Here is a 23,880-nt window from a genome sequence, read left to right as displayed (position 1 = left end):
AACACCGAAAGATACCACATTATTATTCCTAATGATGATGTGGTTGATTATTCAGTTGTTGATGCACAAATCCAAAATGAACCCATTATGGACAATGCAGAACAACATGAACAGAATGATCAGGTTCAATCTGAACCTAAAGAATGATTTGTTTGGAGATCTGTTATACATCCTGATTATGTGGTGTACCTTTAGAAGCCTGATGATTTCATAGATATGGATGATGACCCATTGACTTTTATGGAAGTTGTGGAAAGCAAACAATCTACACACTGGATAGAAGCCATGAAAGAAGAGTTAGACTCTATGACTAAAAATCAAGTGTGGGATCTTGTCGAGTTACCTAAGGGAGTGAAGCCCGTAGGGTGTAAATAGGTCTTTAAGACCAAGAAAGACTCCAAAGGTAATATAGAGAGACATAAAGTGAGATTGGTTGCTAAAGAATTTACCCAGATGGAGGGCATTGACTATAATGAGACATTTTCTCTTGTCTCAACTAAAGAGTCAATGAGGATAATTTTGGCCCTCGTAGCTCATTATGACTTAGCAGTACACTAGATGGATGTGAAAAAAATGTTTATCAACGGGAATCTGAATGAAGAGGTATATATAGATCAACCATTTGGTTTCTCTGAAAACGATCGTCTGGTTTGCAAGCTCAACAAATCAATATATGGACTTAAACAGGCCTTCCAATAGTGATATATTAAATTTTTCTGAGTCATTGTGACTTTCGAGTTTACAGAAAATATTATTGATCAATGTATATACCTTAAGGAAAGTGAGAGTAAGTTCATTATATTGATGTTGTATGTGAATGACATTTTACTTGCAACCAATGATATAAAGTTGCTTTTAGAGACAAAACAGTTTCTTACATCACATTTTGATATGAAAGATATGGGTGAGGCTGCTTATGTTCTTGGCATTGAGATCCGTCGAGACAGAGCAAAAGGTTTTTTAGGCCTCTCCCAATGATCCTATATAGATAAGGTGTTAAAGCGATATGGGATGGAGAATTGTTCTCCTAGTTAAACACCCATATCAAAAGGTGGCAAGCTGAGCCTAAAGGATTGTGTACAGGACAATATTGACAAAACACAGATAAGTGCTTATCCATATGCATCAGTTGTTGGCAGCTTGTAGTACGCACAGACATGTTCTCGACCAGATTTTTTTTTACAGTAGGGGTGCTTGGCAGATTTCAGTTTAACCCAGTTATACCCCATTAGAAGGCTGCCAAGAAAGTCTTGTTGTACTTGCTAGGAACAAAAGACTATATGTTGATGTATCATAAAGTTGATCACCTCGAGGTCATTGGCTACTTAGATGCGGACTTAGAAGGATGCCTTGATAGTAGAAAGTCTACTACTGGGTACATCTTCTTACTTGCTGAGGGCACAATCTCTTGGAGGAGTGGGAAGTAAACGACCACTGCTACTCACACCATGGAGGCAGAATTCATAGCATTGTACGAGACTACCTCGCAGGTTATATGGTTAAAGAACTTCATATCATAGTTAAAGGTGGTTGATTTCATTGGGAAGCCACTGAAGGTCTGCTGTAATAATAAAGTTGCAGTGTCCTTTTCGAACAACAACAAAAGTTCTATGTCATGTAAGCATATGGAATTAAAGTATTTTGTTGTTAAAGAAAGGACGAAGAATCATTTAGTGCATATTGTTAATATTGGTATCAAAGAGATGATCACTGATTCTTTCACTAAAGGGCTAGCACCAGGATTATATTCCGAACATGTAATGAGGATGGGCTTGTTAAACTCTTTTTGATATATGCATATAAATAAAGTGATCACTTTCAGTTCATAATTCTCATTATCTTTGTTGTTAATCTCATAAGGATTAGAGATTCAACCAAGGACCTATAGAATAGAATAAAAAGGCCATTCTATTCATCAAGTTATTCCCATAAGGTTTTCTGGTTAAAAGGTTTATCGTCAGATCAAGTAGGAGAATGTTGGATTAACCACTACGATTTACGTAGTGGTTATCCACGATGTAGAGATCATCCCTACATCAGGGATGATCTCTTCCGATAAACCTGCATAGGATCAAGGGGAAACGGTTATGCAAACCGTTCCCCACCCTATGCCCTATATAAGAGGGTATCATGAGCGACCCTCATTAAGGAAAAATACAAGGCAATCGAGAGAGAGGGTTTTCTTCTAAGTTCTTACCTCTCCATACAGTCGATTTCCATCAAGAGGGAAGAGGTCTACTCACCGGCTGCCTAAGGGAGTCTGCGCTCGTGGTGGTTGCAGCCCGGCTGAGCGGAGATAACTCCTTTGGCCTGAACGACCATCATCCTCCGGCAACGATCCTTCTTTGCTCCAGTCGACCCCCACCTCCGTCAATAGAAGCCGGCAATGGCTGCCTCAGGTACGCAGCACCTCCCCTCAGTTGTTTTGTTTAACACCGTTTTGTTGTGTTTTCTCTGTCTCAGCGCAGGCCACCGGCATCAGAAGAGACGGCGACGCCGGACGAACTCAACAGAAATTTGGTCTTCAACTTAATGTCCAGAATATCGATGCGTCACTGAAATGCAAAATTTGGATGTTAAGCAAAGAGAAAAATTTCTTGGATGATCAGTTGCTTGGGTTTGTATTGGTTCCAATTTCTGCAGTAGTTGCTGCAAATGGTGGACTAAGTCAGGAGTTCTCACTCTCTTCAATAGACCTCTTCCATTCTCCAGCAGGTTTTGTCCAGTTATCGCTTGCTTACAATGGCCATTCACCTGATGTCATGGTGACTGCCACGTCTAGCACGACTCTAGTTTCTGTTATAACAAATGAGAGGTTGCTTGATTCAAAAACCAACAATTCTCTTTCAAGTGATTACAGTAAGATGAAATTTTCAGATCTGCAAGTTTCTAACGAGAATGACCGCATGGTTTCTGAGTATTTTGTTATGGCACACAATAATTTGGATTTAGAGAGCTCTGAGCTCTGAGAGCTTTGCCAATTTGAGCAATGAGAATCATGTTACTCTGATATTGGCAGCCATGAGGTGCAGAAAAAAACAGTGAAGTTAGTGACATGAGGAAGAATTCTGCAGTTGGGTTGCCCAAGAACACCTTGGTCCAATCTGTGATCAATATAAACCTTGAGCCAGAACAATCAATTGTGCAACACTAAATAGTTGATATGTACATGAAGAGTATGCAAGAATTCAGTTTGAGATTCATGGTGCTTTTCTGTTACTTGTGAAAACTTAAGCAGTTAAGTTAAGAATAAATTAAATAAGCCCAAATTCGATGACAAACATGGTGCTTAAATCACAATCACTATTATGTTGTTCATCAGGATCATCCTTATCCTGCTATTCATGAAGTGCTTTGACCATTTTTAAGGCCAAACTAGCTTGAGGAAATATTGGCGTTGGGAAGAAGTAATCTTGGAAAGACTGCTATTACAGGATCACAGTTCATCTACTAGTGTGAGGAAAATTTGATTTGGCCAGTGTTATATCACAATAATATTAGCAAAAAGATTTCCTGAGAATTTGAAAATTTTGATTTTCATGGGAAAATCACGATTCTTTTTAAATAGTATAAATATCAAATTTAAAAAGGTTGTAAGCTTTTTTTTGTCTATTGGCCTGATTAGCCTATTTAATCCTCAATCGGCCTGATTCAAGCTGAATTGACCTTCTTTATTTTTTCTACACTTTATAGCAAAATGATTCTGATCCTTCTATGCTACTATGGTATATGGCAAAGTACTTTATAAAGTTTAACCCTTTGAGATAGATGATGAGACTCTGAGTTTAGATCGCCAACCATCAATGGGCTTTAACATGAACTGCTACTGCTTGGGCAAACCTTCTATTCTCATCTTTTTTGCATATTTTGATAGGACTGGCTACCCCAACAATAAAATAAAGCAAGTGACTATGCCATTATCTTTGAGTCTGATGTTATTTTCTTGAAGTTTCTAGGAACAAAAATTTATTGCCCCCTTGAATATTGTCTTAAATAATCGTGCATTGTCCATAATAGATATGCAAATGGGTCACATCTTTTTTAATATTGATTGAGCCTTAACTTTTGCTTTGTGCCTAATACCTCTCTGTCAATACCATGTCTAGCGTGTTTAGCTCAAGGCATGAAGTGGCTGGATTTTGCCCAACTCATGGATCGCCTATTTTGCTTATCAAATCTCAATCTGATTGTTAAGCGGGTCATGCTTGCTTTAGTGAATTTTGAGTAATCAAATTGGGATTCAATCAGATATCTAACCCAAACCCAATCCCTTGCATACCAAATCCCACCCATAAGTTTTTGGATGTTTTGGTATTTAAATCTAATTCAAGATCCATATTTGGGTCAAAAATTCATATTAGTAAAAATCCATGATTTTAGACATAGTTTCGTAATTGGATTCATATCCGGGCTAAAATTCACAATAAACTTGTTAAAATATGTAAACATGTAGATAGATCGGGTTATATGATTCAAAACGAAGTAATCTGACCCAACATCCATGATTTTAGACATACATTTTCATATGTTTCGATATTTGAATCCAATTTGAGATCTATACTTGGATAAAAAATCCATATTCAAGCCAAAAAATCAGGATTTTAGAAATAGTTTCGTAATTGGATCTATATCCAAACTAAAAATCCATAATAAACTTGTTAAAACATGTAAAATAGTGTACGGATCGGGTCATACTATCCAAAATAAAGTAATCCGACCTATTATCTATTACTGTCCAAGTTGGACGCACATCCTCATCAAATAACAAACATTTGAAACATAATATTTGACGTTGGACTTGGGTATAATTGTTACAGAATGGTTCTCTTCTGTCTTTTTTGTTCATTTCGTCCAACCCTGGACAAGCCATCAAACATACCCTAGATTTCGTTAATCATCAAAATCAATGGCAAAATAAACCATCTAAAGCTTTTTTTGTTGGACAAATTTTTGCTCTTTAGTTTTCAACCATTGATGCTGTCCATTTAAAAAGTGAACGGCGTCCAAAAAATTTTGTGGGACCCATCTAGGTGGTACCATACTTTTGACAGCTGTATACTTTCTCCCTCTAGCTATCACATGAATTATGACGTCAAGATGGGTTTTAGTTTTGGAGTGTTAGGTAATGACAAGAAAGCACCGTAGGTGAACTTTTTTTTTCTAATTTATGGGAGGTTGTTGACTAGTAATGCTTTCATCCGTGCATTATATGTAAATATTTTTTTTTTCTAATTTATGGGAGGTTGTTGACTTCTTGTAATGCTTTCATCCATCCATTAAATGTTAATATTTTTTTTTTCTAATGTATGGGAGGTCGTTGACTACTTGTAATGCTTTCATCAGTTCATTAAATGTTAATATTTTTTTTTATGAAATAATAGTTAAAAGGTAAGGATTGATGGCAGATGATAAATTCTTGGGACTCAAGAAGAAAAATGGAGGCAACCACAGTGATGCTTCACTCATCTGGTTATTTTCAACAGTAGATTCTTATATGCTCTTCCTCTAGAGCATCAATGACACTAAAAACATTTGTGGGACACATTTATGATACAAGCAATACACTCATTACCTTTTTCATTATAGAAATCTCTAACTTGGTTAGTCATATATTATGATACATTCGGTATGTTTGATGGCTCGTCCCGTGCGAGACATCGAGAAATCTCTTACTTGGTTAGTGAGGTGGATATAAATTTGTAGCCGAGGCATTGTAAGCTAGTTTTAAGAAGGGGTCAACTTGTAGGCAGGGGCGGAGCTACATGCTGGCTCTGACCTTTAAATCCTCAACATGGGGATGGAGGTAGTGTCCATATTGAGCGGAATGCTGAGCCTTCTTCTTCTTCTTCTCTATATATACGTGGGTCCACCTTAACTTGGATTTTTGAAACATATTAGAGTTCTGAAATAGATTTTACTCACACTTTTGGTTTTAGATAACATACATCAGTATTTGGGGTCATATTCAGATTAAAGATACTTAACTAAAGTATTTATAAATATTTAATTCAAATTAACTAGTTGAAAATAAAATATGAGGGTATTTTGTGTATTTAAAGTACTTAACTCAGGTTAGTTAAGTTAGGGTAAAGTCAGGATTTTATTTTACCATTGTCAAAAAACTATATAAAAAAATTCGTAAAAGGGACATGAAATTTTAGGTAAAACGGGTTGGTATCAATAAATTAGTAAATTAGCCTTAATTCTTTTGTGAAATGGACAGGGAAAGCAATGCATGAAGCTAAAGCAGGGAAGTGATTTTAGAAAGTAGTATGTGTTAGAAAATCATGTGGGCCTACATACGCTGAGTCACACATCATAAGTCTGTCTTAGATTCAAGCTCGATTCATGTGGTTTAATCCGGATGAGCCTTCTGGTATCTCAAATGGTATGGAACACTATATAGAGAGACCTGCTCTGTCTAAAACTCTATAATGGGTTGAATTGAGGCAGAGTCCAAAATACATTAGGTTGTGGTCCTCAAGCCTTATATTAAAGCCCTTCCTCTTCAGACTCTCCATTATCAGAAGACATTCAGTCCCTCTCATCAGATCTAGAGAAATAAAAGAGGGCTAATATACAGGTTCTGAAATATCATACCTGTCAATGATCAAGCGGATCGCTATGGATTCAGGTATAGCTTCCGCTTTTGGTTTGATTTTTGTTTTTGATTTCAACGGTTTAGCGAGAGCATGTTATCGGTCCTGTTTTAGTTTTTGATGAATTTATGATCCAACAATTGGTATCAGAGCGCATGTTCTTGTTGAATCATTGAAAATAAATGATTTCATATTTTTTGTATATATTTAACGACGATGATCCATTGTGATTACCGGATTGCCACCGGGCGGCATGGTTTGTCGAGCTGGAAGGGCCATCAGGTCCTTTTTGTTCACTGCCAATAAGGTAGTAACCCCATTCCATCTTGATTGACGAACCGTCGTTTGGTGGAGCATGGGCTTGACCCTGTTCAGACTACCAGACAACTGGACGGTCGGTCCGATCGTCGAATGGGTGACTCCTTTCCTCGCATCATCGGGCCATACAACAGGAAGGGTCATTGGTCCCTTCCCTTAGGTTTTGTCTCCAGATAAGTGAGAGGGTTGATCGGCCCACCCCCTTCCTATTAATCTGATCACCGGTCATTGGACGACTATTGACGCCACCCTGATCTCTGACATGGGTCGACGAGGGCCACCGCACATCAGTCTGTAAGTGATGGTGGTCTAGGCATATGGCTTGGCCCAGCCACCGTCGACGACCATTAGGGGTCGGGCGTGACTGATGACAGTGCGACGGGCATCTGACTCGCCCCAGTTGCCATCATCGGGTGCCTCAAGACTGGCGGCAATCAAGTTTTCTTTTGGGTCTCGTTCATTACCGGATTCAGTATCATCGCCACCCTGGGCTGGATCCGGCCATTAACGAACGGTGGAAGGGGGAACACTTCTTAAGACCTGTATCCACCGACATTCGGGGTTGGATTTGACCATCGTCGGTTCCTTCCGGCTCACTGGTGAATCAAGATTGGTTTTCGGGTGTCGTCAGGATTAACTTCAACCCTCCGCTGTCGGCAACCAGTGTTAGAAATCAGTCTTCACTGGACTCATTAGAGTTGACGGCACATATGTTGGATTTGGCCATCGCCGGATACCTCGAGGATCGATGCTGCTTGGATAAGGTTCGACCATGGCCGAAATCCACACAGTCGGTGGAACTCGGCATCCTGTTCTGGCTCGACCTGTAACAGACAATGGTTGGTTCGGGCCTCGACCGATCTGGGCACCCAGGATAATTCGGCCATTAGATTGCAGGACGAGTCAAACCGGGAGTAGGTGGTTCGACTGACCGTCCCAGGACTGATCAGCTGTATGGTGAGGGCTAATCGAGATAGCTGCGATGAGCTGGTTTTATTACCTGCACAAGGGGCGGTTCGATGATGTATCTTAGCTGATCCACCCAGTTCAGTTTATGCAAGCTGGTTCAACCAGGCGAGGGTCATTTTGGTGTGCATACACAGGACCGGTTTGGTCCTGTTTATTGCTAGACCCTGGCCTCTAAGGTGACTAGAACCAAGTCCGGTGACTAGTCAAGTCGAATTGTCTCAGTCTCGTTCGGTCATGGGGCTCCCGACCGATTCAGTCTCCATTTTGTTTTAGGGGATTGAACCGGGTGAAGGTGCACCATTATGTGGGTCGGGTCTAGTTGGACTCGACTCGGAGGTGGAAGTCAGTACCCAGGTTTGGTCGAACCCGTGTGCATACCTTATAAAAAAAAGGGATTTTATATGGCTATTTGGAGCACACTGTGGGTCACTTTGGTGGGCCGATATTCAGTTACTTTTTGGCACATGCATATTATTGGATTTGCTTTGCTTTTCATGTGCACTTATCGACATATTTGAACATTGGTATTGTTTTTTATTCTGGGTCTGGTATTTTAAATTAAATTAATTAAATCAACATGTTGCCAAAGTAACCTTTGTTGTGTCTGTTAGTTTATTTTAGAATATTGTGATGGCTATATATTTGTGGTTCATGCGAACAATGATTGGCCCAAAGGAAGATTACTATTTGGCCGAGCCCAAATGTATACTTTCAGTAATAAATATGGGATAGTTATTCGGTTTTCCATGTGAATAATGAGTCGGTCCAAAGAAAGACTCATTGTTTGACAGGACTGAATGTCCATATTTTGATTACTGTATTGAGAGTACCACTTACAAGTTGACACTTTTGTTCAAAGACTAAGTATCAATGTTGTGTTGAGTATCTTGTAATAGGATTTATCACTGTTTAATATGTTATTTTATGTGAAATTATATGTTAATTGTGAGCTTGTTTATTCTATATTCAGTTAATATCTTTGCTTCTATGATATCTGTCAACATTAATTTTATCTCTGTTTTGAGCGGTTCAAATTTCAAGAACTGGAAAGAAAATGTTATAATTGTGCTTGGTTGTATAGATCTAGAACTCGCACTACGAGAAGATCAACCACCTGCTCTTACGGATAAGAGTTCTACTGAGGATAAAAAAAACTTTGTGCGGTGGGATCGATTTAATCGCATGAGTCTCATGATCATGAAACGTGCAATTCCAGAATCCTTCAGGGGCACTATGTTCGAAGAGGCCAATACCAAATATTTCCTTAAAAAAATTAAAAAATATTTTGCGAAAAACGAAAAGGCTGAGACTAGTACTCTTCTTTCGAGTCTTGTCTCAATGAGGTATAAGGGCAAATGAAATATTCAGGAGTACATTATGGAGATGTCTCATCTTGCTACAAAACTCAAGGCACTAAAGTTAGAATTGTCTGATGACTTACTCTAGCACTTGGTTTTGATATTCTTTCCTGCACAATACAGCCAGTTTAAGGTCAGTTATAACTGCTAGAAGAAAAAATGGAGTCTTAATGAGCTTATTTCACACTTTGTGCAAAAAGTGGATAGGATGAAGCAAGAAAAGACTGAAAGTGCTCATTTGGCAGTAACCTCTAAGGATAAATTTAAGAAAAAGAAAAGGACTAAGGAAGCTGCAGTTGACCTTCAATCGCAGAAGAAACAAAAAAGACATCAGGACCCAAAGTCTAGTTGTTTTTTTTGTAAATGGGAGGGTCATATGAAGAAGAATTGTACCAAGTATCATACTTGGCGTGAGAAGAAAGGTACGCTCCTCACTTTGGTTTGTTCTAAAGTTAATTTGACTTCATTACTTGAACACACTTGGTGGATGGATTCTAGTGCTACCACTCACATAAGTGTGTCTTTGCAGGGTTGCCTAAGTTGTCAACTACAAATTGATGTTGAAAGATTCATCTATTTGGGCGATGGCAAAACAGTTGAAGTCAAGGCAATAGGAACATTTAGGTTGTCATTAAAGACTGAAAATTTTTTAGATTTGAAAGAAACATTTATTGTGCCATCTTTTAGGCAAAATTTGGTTTATATTTCCATTTTGGACAAATACGGTTATTATTGTGTATTTAGAAATAATGAATTTAAATTGTTTCTTGATTCAAATCTTATTGGGACCGGTTCTTTATCTACAGTTGATAACCTTTATATGCTTGATACTATTGTCTCATTTAACGAAACCTTGCAAATAAGTTCTCGTGGTACAAAATAAAAATTAACAAATGAAAATTCTGCTTTGTTATGGCATAAGCATTTAGGTCATATTGCTAAACAAAGAATTGAAAGGCTTGTGTCACATGAGATTCTTGGTTCCCTTGATTTCACTGACATTCAAGTTTGTGTTGAGTGTATAAAAGGGAAACGAACAAACATAAGGAAATTAGGTACTGAAAGGAGAATGGACATCTTAAAATTAATTCATATCGATATTTGTGGACCTTTTCCTACGGCTTCTTGGAATGGTCAACAATATTTTATTGTGTTCATAGACAACTATTCTCATTAAGGGTACCTATATTTAATTCATAAAAAGTCTCAGTCCTTGGATGTGTTCAAATCGTATAAGGTCGAAGTTGAAAACCAACTTGACAAAAGAATTAAGGTCGTCAGATCTGACCATGGTGGTGAGTACTATGACAGATATGATGGATCATATGAACAACGTCTAGGGCCATTTGCTAAATTCCTAGAGGAATGTGGGATCGTCCCTCAGTATACTATGTCAGGTACCCCAAGCATGAATGGTGTTGCTAAGAGATGAAACAAGACTCTTAAGGATATGGTAAGGAGTATGATTTCTCATTCTACCTTACCAGAGTTCCTCTGGAGAGAAGCATTAAAGACTGTAGCCTATGTTTTGAATAGGGTACCCCTCTAAAGCAGTAACCAAGACCTCATATGAATTGTGGACAGGCCGAAAGCCTAGTTTAAAATATTTTCATATTTAGGGATGTCCAGTTGAGACTAGGCCGTACAGGCTATATGAAAAGAAACTAGATTTCATGACGATTAGCTGCTATTTTGTTGGGTATTTTAAAAGGTCTAGGGGTTATAAGTTTTATGACCCTACGAATAAGCCTTTTTTTGAAATAGAAAATGTTTATTTCTTTGAGGGTACTGAGTTTGGTGGGAGTGATAAAGTAAAAGACATTGTCTTTAAAAAAGAGTCTCTTTCTCTTCCTATAGTTGTAGATGACAATGATCAGATTCTCATTCTTGACATTGTTCTCATAAACTCGGATCAAGGTAATGTTTTAGATCTCCCTACCCAAAATAACGCTTTTACTCCTAAAGTTCAAACTCAAAAACCTCAAGAAACACCTCAAGAACCAGTGCCATTAAGAAAATCTACTAGAGAGAAAAGAAAGGCAATTTCAGATGATTATATTCTCTTTCTACAAGAGCATGATGGTGATATTGCCCTAATAAAAGATGATTCAATCAACCTTTATCAAGCCACACAAAGTTCTAACTCTCAAAAGTGGATTGAAACAATGCATGAGGAGATTAAATCCATGAGTGACAATGATATATGAGATCTTGTCCCATTACTTGAAGGTGTGAAACCTATTGGTTGTAAATGGATATTTAAAACCAAAAGGGATTCAAAGGGTAATGTGGATATACGGCCCGTCTTGTTGCAAAAGACTTTACTCAAAGGGAAGACATTGACTATACAAAAACCTTCTCTCTAGTTTCTACAAAAGACCCTTTTAGGATCATGATAACACTTGTGGCTCATTATGACTTAGAGCTATATCAAATAGATGTTAAGACTGCATTCCTTAATGGGGACATCGATGAGGCAATATACATGGTCCAACCAGAATATTTTGTCTCAGACGATGTCAAGAAAATAGTTTGCAAACTAAAGAAATTCATCTATGAACTTAAGCAAGCCTCCCATCAGTGGTATCATAAATTTTATCAAGTTGTCCACTCATTTGGTTTTGAGATGAATGTGATTGATGAATGCATATACCATAAGTTCAGTGGGAGTAAAATTATTTTTCTGATTTTGTATGTGGATGACATATTGCTTGCCAGTAATGATATAGGCATACTGCACTAAACCAAGAAATTTCTGACAAAGAAATTTGAAATGAAAGATCTTGGGGGCGCCTGTTTTGTATTACAGATCCAGATACATCGAGATTGTTCTCGGGGTATTCTTGGATTATCACAAAAGAGCTATATCGAAAGGATTCTGGAAAGGTATGGCATGAAGGATTGCAAACTTGTAAACACCTTAAATTTTCCACACTCATTTTAGACAACCCTCCTCGTGCAGTACCAACCCTGTTAGGTCAATATAGGAGTCAAACCCCGAGTCAGTTTTAGAAAACTACTACTTTACCCATTCTCATTAGGAAAATTACCATTTTATCCCTAGGACATCCCGGACCTCAGTCAGTCGGAGTCAACCAAGCTCATTAGTCAGTTCAGAACAATTAGAATATCAGCCATTTCAAGCTCATTTGAACTCACAATGAGAAGGTCATTTTCATTTTGACCATTCCTACCAAAATGGGATCATTTCTTCAGAAACAAACTCATTTCTCGCTTAAATAGAAGTCAATTGTCTTTGAGTCAGTCATTCACAGTCAGTCATACTCCTCTGAGTCTAGCTTGAGCTCACCAGGAGCTCAAGTGCTTTAGTTTTAGTTTAAAACAATTTCCAAGTGTCTAGGAGCCCATTTTAGCCTGTTTCAGCTCTTTCAGCTGAAATTGAGTTGAGTTCAGTCAGTTGAGCTAGTGTTCGAGATTTGATTTTAGTTCATGTCAGTATAACTGATCTTTGCTCTAGCTCAAACCCAGCTCAAATTCGTAATTCACTTCACTTTAGTGACCATTCCGTACCATTTCTCTAAAAATGACAGCTTTTCTTAAAAATTTAGTGGGAAAGGTCAGTTGAGTCAGTGTCTGGTCAGTTCATTTGAGTTCTGAAACTCTAAAAACCAGCTCAATCCAGTTCATTTTAGTTCAATTTAGCTAAAACCCTAATTTTCAGTGTCACTCTAACCCAATAGAGTCCAAAAACCATTTCTTGAATCATTTTGCAAATTTTATCAATTTTAACATCTTTTGAACTAGTACAATTGTCAATCGGGGTGTAAAATTCAAAATTCTTCATTCAGGGTCTGCATTTCGCATATCATTTCATATCATTTCTCAGCATTTCATAACATTTCATCATATTTCATTTCATTTTCGAAGTCCAGTACTCTAGTTTTAATAAGTTTCAATCCAGATTAAGTTTTAAAAGTTTTCAGAAATCAATTTCAAACCCTGGGTTTCCAAAATTGACATTTTTACCCCTGGAAGTCTAAATTTGGAAATATTTTCTCGAGAAAAACAATATGGATTTATTTCAAACTCAAATTTTCAAATTCTACACTGGATTTGCTTCGCAACGGGGTGTTGAACTTTAAAATCCGAGCTCGTTTCAAAAACTGCCAAAAATAGCTCGTTTGGTCCAGAAATTTTCTAAAAAGACCATTCTACCCCTATCATTATCAAAATGAATTTTAAATTTGGAAAGCGAGCCCACTCTAAGATGGCTTATCTACTTGCATTTTTATTTTTAAAAGAAAAAATATATATAAATCTCTTTTATCTTATTTTATCATTTTCTTTTTATTTATTTTTACTTTATTCTTCTTCTTTTTTTTAGAGGTGGGACCCATAAGGGGGTCGACCAGCAGCCCTCTCCCTTCCGCTTTCTTTCCTTTTTCCTTCCCTCTTTTCCTTCCTTCTTCTTTTTTCTTTCCTTTTCTTTTTCTTCCCTTTCTTCTTCTTTATTTTCTTTTTCTTTCTTCTTTTTCTTTCTCTTTCTTCCTTCTTCTTTCCTCTCCAGCCCATTCACGTAAGCCCCTCTTCCTTCTCTTCTTTTCCTTCTTTTTTTCTTTCCTTTTTCCTTTCTTCCTTTCTTCCCTTCTTTTTCTTTCCTTCTTTCTTTCCCTCCTCTTTTTCCTTCCCTTTTCCTTAGTCCAGCCACCTTAAAACCCTTCTTCCAGTTACCTATTCACGGATTTTTCCATTACACGCTCAGCCATTAGCTACCTCTCTCTCTCATTAAGTCTACTAAAAACTTAGGATAAAAAATATTTTTCCCTAAGTTACTAACCAACATACGTTGGATCCCCTCTTCAGCCCCTCTCTCATCTCTCTCCTACTCTCTCTCCCAAAGCATACAGTGGGGTCTCCTCTCTCCAGCTTCCCTTCCAGCTCTCATCTCCCTCAACCTTGCTCCAGCCTTGAAGCATTTCAACCGGTGCCCACCATCTTGTTTAAGCAAATAGCAGCAGCCATTTCATCCCTTGCCATTGTAGTCCATCCTCAACCCTTGCTACCAGCCACAACCACATCTAGTTGCAGCCTCCTTCAGCAGCTTCAGGTGACGCCACAACCACCTCCATTGCATCAAGACCCCCATTGCAGCCGATTTGCCTCCAGCATCAGCTCCCACAAGGCAGCATCCTCTCCATTTATCTTCCAGTCTGGCAGCATCACAAGAAGACCTCTCCAGCAACTTCTTCAGCACGAACTTCCAAGGAAACTCCCTTCATCGATGCAAGCTTTCCCAAGGTAACATCGTTTCCTCATTTTTTTCCTATTTGTTCCTTTTCCTAAGGACTTACCATGTGAATCCAGTTTAAAACTGGATTCATATGGTTGAATAATCTCTCTCATGGTTAAAAAAAAATAGAAAACAACAAAAAAAATGTATATGTTACATGTTTGGACTAAGGGATTAATGAGATCCATCTATTCGATGGATTGGATCTCTCATTTCGGGAGTCACATCAAGTTAAAATCCTAACTCCCTGATTTACTTTCTTTTAGTCATGTTTTCCTACACATTTCATATTCTCAAATGCATCATAGTTAGATTTACAATTTCATTTTAGTTTACTTTGTGTATTTAGATTATATTATCAGGTTTTTATTCTTATTTCATAAGTTCGATTCATGTGTTCAGTCGAAGTGTTATTTTACATAAGAATTTTCTTCAATAAATCTCAAAAAATAACTGCTAAAAATAGGCATGTATTCTGAATATTCTGCCAAAAGTGTAGGTCAAATCGGGTTTTGGAACCCCATTGAATAAACTGAATTCTAGTTTGGGATTTCCCCTTCTCGAAACTTCCAATTTCTGTTTTAGCAGATTTGTCAGCCTGAGATCCCCTAGATGGGAGATCCAAATGCTCTTCTAAAAATTACAGTAGATTCAAGGTGAAATGTACTAATTGTCTGAAAATTTTGGGATCTTTATAAGTAAATTTGACCTCTGTTAAAAATCGATTTTCTCAGACCCTTAGGAAAATCTTGATTTTTTCTTGTTAGTGTATAGACCGACTCTAATGTGTTGTGTCCGCTCAACCCGTAGCCCGTCTGTCAAAACTTTTAACACAAAAGTTGTTTCTAACCCATTCCTATGTAATATTCCAAAATTTGGGAATTTTTGAGATTGTCCAAGTATTTTTCTCAAAATTATCTTTTCTGTGTGACAGATTCCAATATCCAGAATTTCCAGAGATCTAGGTCTCTGATAACCATGTGCCCATTTCCAAACCGTAACCCAAATCCCAATACTGTAAAAAAATCAATTTTTTTTCTGTTTGTCAGGAACAGTTTCACACAATTTCAGCCATTTTCCCATCTGTCTGCTATTTTTCCCACATTTTCTCCCGAAACCTGTCTGTTTGCCCTAAATCCTAGAGTTGTCGGATTCCGATCTGACTTGCCGGAGCTGTACAGCTTCGACCATAGGTCAAAACCAGAATGTGTAAAAGGCAAAAATCTTTGCCTAACTGTCCTTTGTCACACCATAATTTTTGGGAAATTTTTATGGAAGTTTGATATCCTAAATCTCAATTAGAATCAACATTTTAGGCAAAATTCAGATTTTTTAAGATTTTTAGCTATTTTTCATATTAAGAAAATAACAAAAAAATAAATTTTAGATTCTATTCTATTCCTAGGGTTAGTTTAGGTGTTCATGCCAAATTCGGATCAATGCCAAGTTCATTTGCTTGGTATGTTACTTTATTTTTAAATTCAGAAGCGAAAATTAGGCGTAAATCAAGTCAAATTTGATAATTTGTGATATTTTTTCAATTTTAGGGTTTTTATCATGTACATAAGCATGTAGAATCATATTAGGGTTAATTTCAATATCATTTGCATTTCATATTTTCTATTTTTGCAAAATTTATTTCAGAAAACCCTGATTTCAAGGCCATAGTCTTGTTATCAGGGGTATTTTGGTCATTTTGACCTCAATTTCGAAATTCCAAACTTCAATTTTCCAAATTTTTATGCATATCATCATATTTTATCATATTGTGTTTGATTTATTTTATTTGATTTTCAAATTTCCAAATTTTACAAAAATTCCTTCAGAAAACCCTGATTTCAAAGTCATCAGAGGTATTTTGGTCATTTTGACCCCAATTTCGAATTTTCCAGTTCATTTTCTAATTTTATTCATTATTTCTCATATTTATATCAAAAGGGGTATGAATCTGGGTTTATATCTGAATAATATCTGATAATTTCCCATATTTTCGGATAAATTCAGAAAACCTATATTTTTGTGCTAACATTGTTTTCTAGTTTTGCAGGAACATCCAAGGAGAAGACTTAGCTATTTCATTTATTTGTTTTTTTCAATTCAATGTAAAAATCACTGTAATATTTAGAATAAGAGTTACTTTTCAACTTAGAATAGGACTGCATTGCATATAGTTTAATTTCTGAAAATTTAAATGTCTGATGTATGATGCATATACACATTTTCCAAAATCACTATGGTTGACACGAATGGCACATGCACAAGCTCTTATAGAGTTTATAAACTTGGTGGGATTTGTATTTATGGCCATAGCCAGAATACGAAGAAAACCAAGATTTATGATCTTCGTATTAGCCACATTCAGCCTACACTCTTAGGCTAATTTAAAAAATGCACTGCATTTCTCTAAGTTTCAAAAGGATTTCCCAATTCCTCAATGAAATTCCCTTTCAAAATTCATATTTATTCATTCAGTTTGCATTATTTCCAAATTCATTCTCCAATTTCAATTTCAGAGAAATCGATTTTCTAAAAAATTTCTAAGTCTTTTTCAGGATTTGATTTTCTCAGAATTCTGAGTTTTCAAATGAGATTTCAAAGTATTTTCCATGTTCAAATTATGATTTTCCAAGATTTCCACATTCTCAATTCTAAGTTTCTAATCTCAAAATCAATTTTCTCATATTTCCCATTTTCCTGAGAATCTATTTTTCATTTCAAAAATCATTTTCCAATGAACTTCCTGATTTTCTCAAGATTCTCAAATCCATTTCCTCAGAAAAGCAATTCAAAGCTCAAAATCGATTTTCCCAAAGTTCAAGTTTTCCTGAGAATTGATTTTTTAATGCAAATTTCTGATTTTCAATGAAATTCAATGATTTTCCCAGGAATTCAATTTTCAAGTACTTTTCCAATCATTTTCCAAGCAAATATCATCCTTTCAAAACTTGCATTATTTTCAAAATTCCATATCACATGCCTGATTCTTTGTGCATTCTAGGAAAATAGAGCATGATTTAGATAATTTAACTTAGTCAAAGCACACATTTGATCCTTGGTTCGATTACCCCTAGTAAAGGCGCCAAGAACGGTTGAACCTCGTACCGACAGGCGGATCCCATTCCATGGAATTTTCCCGCAAATTTTTAAAACGGAGGCGAGTGATTTTCAAAAACCAATTTTCAAAACTTTGGTCGAGTTTGACTCGCAGAATCGTTTTCTCTCACTCTCGCGGAGGGGGAGGGAGGAAAAATTTTGCGATGATAACAGGTTTGGCGACCGTGATGGGACATGTCTTCGTCTGATCAATTGTGTGCTTGACTTAGTTCAATTTTCTGAATCATATTCTATGAACTATCAGCTTTTATTTTCTGATATCATGTGAACCTAGGAGCCTAGACTTGAACTCAGCTGACATGGATTGCATGTAGACTAGGCATGGTTTGGTAGGACCATATTGAGGAGAATTATGCATGCTCACATAGACTTAGGTCTGAAATACAACACTCCTCAATCTAGGAATTGTATGAAAACAATGTTTGATTCTTCAAAAAATTTCAAAATCTCTATCTTTTTAGGTTTTAGAGCCCTCTGTTTGCCTGCATGTGATCATGTTTTCAAAAACCACCCCACCTATGTCTACCCGGTCTTCACATTGCTGGGCTCTCTTCCAGAACCATAGTTCAGGATAGAGCCTCACAACTGGGCCACTTATTTGGGCTAACGCCCCCCTGCCACGTACCAAGGGCCATAGTCCAACGTATATTGGCAGGTGCTCAAGGATGTTGGGAAAATACAAGCTTAGAACCGGAGATGAATTTTATGCCATGTACATCGAGCCTCGGCTTGAGTATATCGGCATAGAATGATTGGACACAACTGATCTGAACCTAGAGTCAGGATTAGGATCCTAAAGCTCTTTCAAAATCAATGCATTTAGAGTCAGCTTCTTAGGGATTGTTGTATGTGCATAATTGTTTGTGATTGAATGTATGATATTCATTTTCGTATTATTTTCTCATATTTTTCTCAATTTTTCCAAAAAACCGAACAATTTTCCAAAATACCTCATTTTCTATCTTTTGTGAAATATCTCATTTTTCTCAAAAATCCTGAACAATTTTTCCAAATTATCCACCTTTTCTTCAAAACTTCAGGTGATTTTTCATTCTTTCATTCCTCTAGACTTCGAATTTTCAGCTTTTTATTTTATCCTGCCTGGAATTTTCAAAATTCTTGTACTTGGTTCAAGAACTATATATATAGCAAATTTACTATGGGAGAGTTTATCGAATGGTGAGAAGTGTCATGTGTTGAGTATGGAGTGTCTTATTAAACTCAAGAGAGTGAATGATTCAAGGATTTTAAAGATTTCGTGAAGATCATGTAAGAAAAGTTATAGAGTGAATAATGGCCTAATAAAAACAAACAACTTTTCCAAAAATTTACTTTATGTGAAAGCATTCCAAATTCGTGAAGGAGTTTGGAATAGGACAAACAAGAATATATGAGGAGATGCAATAATTTCTTATTTAAGAAGACTATATTTTTGGTATGCGTGGAAGGAGTGTGAATAGTTATAAAGGACAACAATCACTTGATGTTAGAAATGAGATGTATGACATAAAGTTGAGTTAGACGTGAAATGAAGTTTTTCTAAAGGACATGGTTTTAAAGAATCTCGATTGGAGAGAGAGAGATAAAATATATGAGGAGGTCATGGTTACGGATGGAGAGTCACTTCGTATGAGATAGAGAGAGAGGGAAGAAAAGTGTAAGTTATCAAAAAGGAGATTTTATAATATTTTTTTTTTCATAAAGAGATGTGAAGGATGACACGATAGAAATGGAGCGTACGTAAGATATGATATAACAGATGATATAGTAAAACTATACGTGATACAACAACTTAACTTTTGAAGAAGGTAAAGAAAACTAAAAAAGATAATCATTCGATTTTTAACTAAAAGTTGAAAAGCAAGGTTTCTCATAAAATACTATTCTTGTTTAAGTTACGTATAGGCAAGTTGAGAGGAATATGTTATCATGTTGAAGGTGAACTAACTTATCGTAAGAGAAAGTTTTCACAAAAGGACAAAAATAATAAAAGGTGTTATGAGATGAGTGATGTGAACAATGTCATGATAACTTTTATTTAATATAATTAGTTCTTATGGATATGAGTGAAAGGAAATAGGACAAGGAGTCATTATAGATGTGTACTTGAAAGATGACAAGTTGAAAGACATAAAGAATGTGTTATGATGAATGTGTTTAAAGTATACGTGAAAACATAGTTTGACCTTTGAATTATATAAGAAATCGATAAGAATAAAACCGATTAAAATAAAATTTTAATAGAAATCATAAGGTGTTTTAGTTTTAGTAAGTAGGATTAATTACAAGTCACTTAGTTTGCATATTCCTAATTCTCTTCTAATTCGTGTAAAGTCTTCATGTTTCAATGGTTTAGTAAAGATATCTGCTAACTGTTGATTAGTGGGTATGAATTCGAGTTTAATTATGTTGTTTAAGACTTGTTCTCTTAAGAAGTGATGTCTTATTTGAATATGCTTAGTTCGTGAGTGTAAAATAGAATTTTTAGAAAGGTTTATAGCACTAGTATTATCACAAAAAATAGTTGTATTTTCAAAATTTAGAATAAAATCTTTCAAGGTTTGTTTCATCCAGATAACTTGTGTACAAGCTAGGCTAGCAGTTAAATAGAGTAGTGATCCTATCATACCTCGGTATACCTTTGTATCAACAGACTTACCATCTTCATCTTTGTCCAAAACAGTGGTTGTGCTCATAGGCGTGGTTTTTGAAGCAGTTGAGTTCATGTTGAACCTCTTCAGAAGTTCACGAGCATATTTAGATTGATTGATGAAAACTCCATCCTTGGTTTGCATAATATGCAGTCCAAGAAAGTAAGTGAGTTCTCCCATCATACTCATTTCAAATTCTTTCTGCATAAACTTAGAAAATTCTTCACAGAGAGTGCTGTTAGAAGATCCAAAGATGATATCGTCCACATATATTTGAACAATTAGGGTATGATTATTCACTATTTTTATAAATAAAGTAGAGTCTGCTTTGCCTACAAAAAAACCAATTTTTAATAAAAAGGATTTGAGTCTGTCATACCAAGCACGAGGTGCTTTTTTTAAACCATATAAAGCACGTTTTAGTTTGAAAACATGATCTGGATATTGTTCATTTTCAAATCCTGGAGGTTGTTTTACATAAACTTCTTCATTTATAAAACCATTTAGAAAAGCACTTTTAACATCCATTTGATATAGTTTAAAATCCATATAGCTTGTATATGCTAAAAACATCCTAATAGATTCAAGTCTAGCAACAGGAGCAAATGTTTCATCAAAATCAATACCTTCCTCCTGGTTTTATCCTTGAGCTACTAGTCTTGCCTTGTTTCTTATAACATTACCTGTTTCATCTAGCTTGTTTCTGAAGATCCATCTTGTCCCAATGATCTGATGATCCTTTGGTCTTGGTACAAGATCCCAAACTTCATTCCTTTGGAATTGATTCAGTTCTTCAGTCATGGCTAGCATCCAGAACTCATCGATGATGGCTTCATTAATCTTCTTTGGTTCAAGTTGAGAAATGAATGCAATATTTGCAATCCGTTCTAGCTGAGCTCTAGTCTGAACCCCCTTTGTCAGGTCTCCCAAAATCTGCTTTTGAGGATGATCTTTGATTTCGACAAATGTTCTTTGATGATCATTTCATTAGACTTAGCTGTGTTATCTAAAAATAAATCTGTACTCTCAATATCATCATCCTTAGTTTGCTTATGAACAGATTAATCAATAGATTCACAGAAACTGACATGCATAGATTCTTCAATAGTATTAGAACTCTTATTGAAAACTCTGTATGCTTTACTATGACTTGAATATCCTAAAAATATGCCTTCAATAGATTTAGCATCAAATTTATCTAGGCTATCTTTTGAGTTTAGGATAAAGCATTTACATCCAAAGACTTTAAAATAGTCTATTCTTGGAGTCCTGTCATAGAATAATTCATAGGGAGTTTTATTTAATAAAGGTCTAATGAGAACTCTATTTGTTATATAGCATGCAGTATTAACAACTTTTGCCCAAAAAGATTTAGCAAGATTATTATGTTGGAGCATAGTTCTAGCAGATTCCTGAAGGGTTCTATTCTTTCTTTCTACTATACCATTTTGAGGTGCAGCTCTAGGAAAGGCAAAGTTATGAGAAATACCATGCAAGTTACAAAAATTTACAAAAAGTTCATTTTCAAATTCTCCTCCATGGTCACTACGGATTTTAACAATAGAACAAGATTTTTCATTTTGTAATTTTTTACAAAAAATTTCAAATTGACAAAACGTATCACTTTTGTTTTTCAAAAATATTACCCAAGTAAATCGTGAGTAATCATCTACAATGACAAAAGCATATTTATTATGATTCAGACTAGCTACTCTAGAAGGACCAAAAAGATCCAGGTGGAGAAGCTCTAAAGGTCTTTTACTTGAAATGATATTTTTTGATTTGAAAGATGATTTAGACAGTTTTTCTAATTGACATGCATCACAAAAATAATCTTTTTTAAAAGATATTTTGGGTAACCCACGTACTAACTTGTTTTTAGCTAATTTAGACATGTATTTGGAGTTGACATGACCCATTCTCATGTGCCATAAATGTTGAGTGTCATTATTTGCTATAAGACAATGTTCAATAATGTTTTCTAGGTATAATTCATATATATTATTTCTTCTTATACCTTTTAAGATGATGTTTTCGTTTGTGTCTGCTATAAGGCATGCATCATGATTAAAGCTAATATTATAATATGTGTCACACATTTGACTAATACTCAGGAGGTTATGTTTTAAGCCTTTAACCAGGAGAACGTCTTTGATAAGAGGTTTATCAATATTTCCAATGTTACCAATACCAATTATCAAACCTTTGTTGTTATCTCCAAAGGTGACCGTTCCTCCTTCTTTGTGATGAAGAACAACAAAAAGGTCTGGATGTCCTATCATGTGCTTTGAACATCCATTGTCTAGTATCCATCTGTTCTTCTTCTTTGGAGCCTGCAAAACATTAAGTAAAACTTCTTTTTGGTACCCAGTCGGGTCCCTTTTTGTTAGATTTTGGAACCCAAATCCATTTTGATTTAGGTTTGACTAGAGCTTTAAAGGAGTTTAAGAAATTAAAATTATAATACTCCTTTTTAAGTTCAGAAGAACTTTTCACAAAAGTGGTCTTTTGATTCATACAAGAAGGCTTGTTGAAATGAGAGTAGCCAATACCATTCTTGTAAAAAGACACTTTTTGAGAGGATAGGAGTTTATCCAAGTTCTCTTTTCCTTTAGTAAACTTGAAAATTGTTTTCATAAGGTTCTCAGTTTTACTTTTTAATTCTGAAATTTCTACTTGCACATTTTTAGTCTTGGAGCTAGTAGAAGAGATTTCAGAAGTAATAAGAAGATTTTTCTTTTGTAACTCAGAATTTTCAATACTGAGTTTTTCATTTTTCAGAATGAGCTCTAGATTCTCAGATTTCAAATGTCTATTTTTGAGAATCTTTTTCCTTGATTCTTCAAAAAGTTCCTGAAAGGCATTTTGAAGTACATGTTGGCGGTTTCTGCTTCATCATCATTTGACTCTTCACTGGTGGATGGTTCTGAATCATGCCATTGAGCATGCAAAGTCTTTTTCTTGAAGAACCTTTTCTTTGGTTCTTCAGTCTTGGATTTTCTTTTGAGAAGAGGACAGTCACGTCTCAAGTGACCTGGCCTATTACACTGGTAGCACATAGAATCTTCTTTTGGGTCTTTTTTTTTTTGTGCTTATTTGGAAGCCGGTTCTTTCTCATAAAGCGCTGGAATTTTCTGGTGAGTAGCGCAATCTCAGTTTCTTTTTCTGAGTCCTCATCCTCAGAAAGGGCTGGGATGGCTAGAGTTTTCTTTAAAGGTTGTTCCTCTTCCCTTCTTTTCTTCATGTGGACTTCATAGGCCATAAGATTGCCTATTAAATTGTCCAGGGTAAGTTTAGACAAATCTTGAGCTTCTTCAATAACAGTAGTCTTTTTCTCCTAATCAGTTGTGAGAGATCTCAAGATTTTCTTCACCTTTTCTGTCTGAGAGTGGGTTACACCCAGAGATTTCAGATCGTTGGTGATGTTGGTGATGTTGGTGAATCTGGTGAACATCTCTGTGATGGGTTCATCTTTGTTCATTTTGAACAACTCATATTTTCTGACAAGAGATGAGATTTTGGCTTTTTTCACTTTGTTGGTTCCTTCATGAATAACCTCCAAAGAATGCCAAATATCATATGCAGATTCACATATAGATATTTTATTGAATTCATTATGA

At 36.0% G+C, this 23,880-nt stretch overlaps 1 protein-coding gene across 1 annotated transcript; it reads left to right on the top strand.

Annotated features, from left to right (window-relative positions):
• Nucleotides 1-2,386: 2,386 nt before the first annotated feature.
• LOC149834567 (uncharacterized) lies at nt 2,387-2,969 on the top strand. The gene is made up of 2 exons (XM_090009393.1): nt 2,387-2,399; nt 2,464-2,969. Exons 1-2 carry the CDS (start codon nt 2,387-2,389, stop codon nt 2,967-2,969), a joined length of 519 nt encoding a protein of 172 aa, XP_089865519.1.
• Nucleotides 2,970-23,880: the final 20,911 nt, after the last annotated feature.

Source organism: Nuphar pumila, chromosome 6, assembly GCF_984573655.1.
Source record: "Nuphar pumila chromosome 6, dmNupPumi1.hap1.1, whole genome shotgun sequence".
Taxonomy (NCBI): Eukaryota; Viridiplantae; Streptophyta; class Magnoliopsida; order Nymphaeales; family Nymphaeaceae; genus Nuphar; species Nuphar pumila.
Note: the sequence above shows the minus strand (reverse complement) of the source record. Positions and strands in the feature narration are given on the sequence as shown.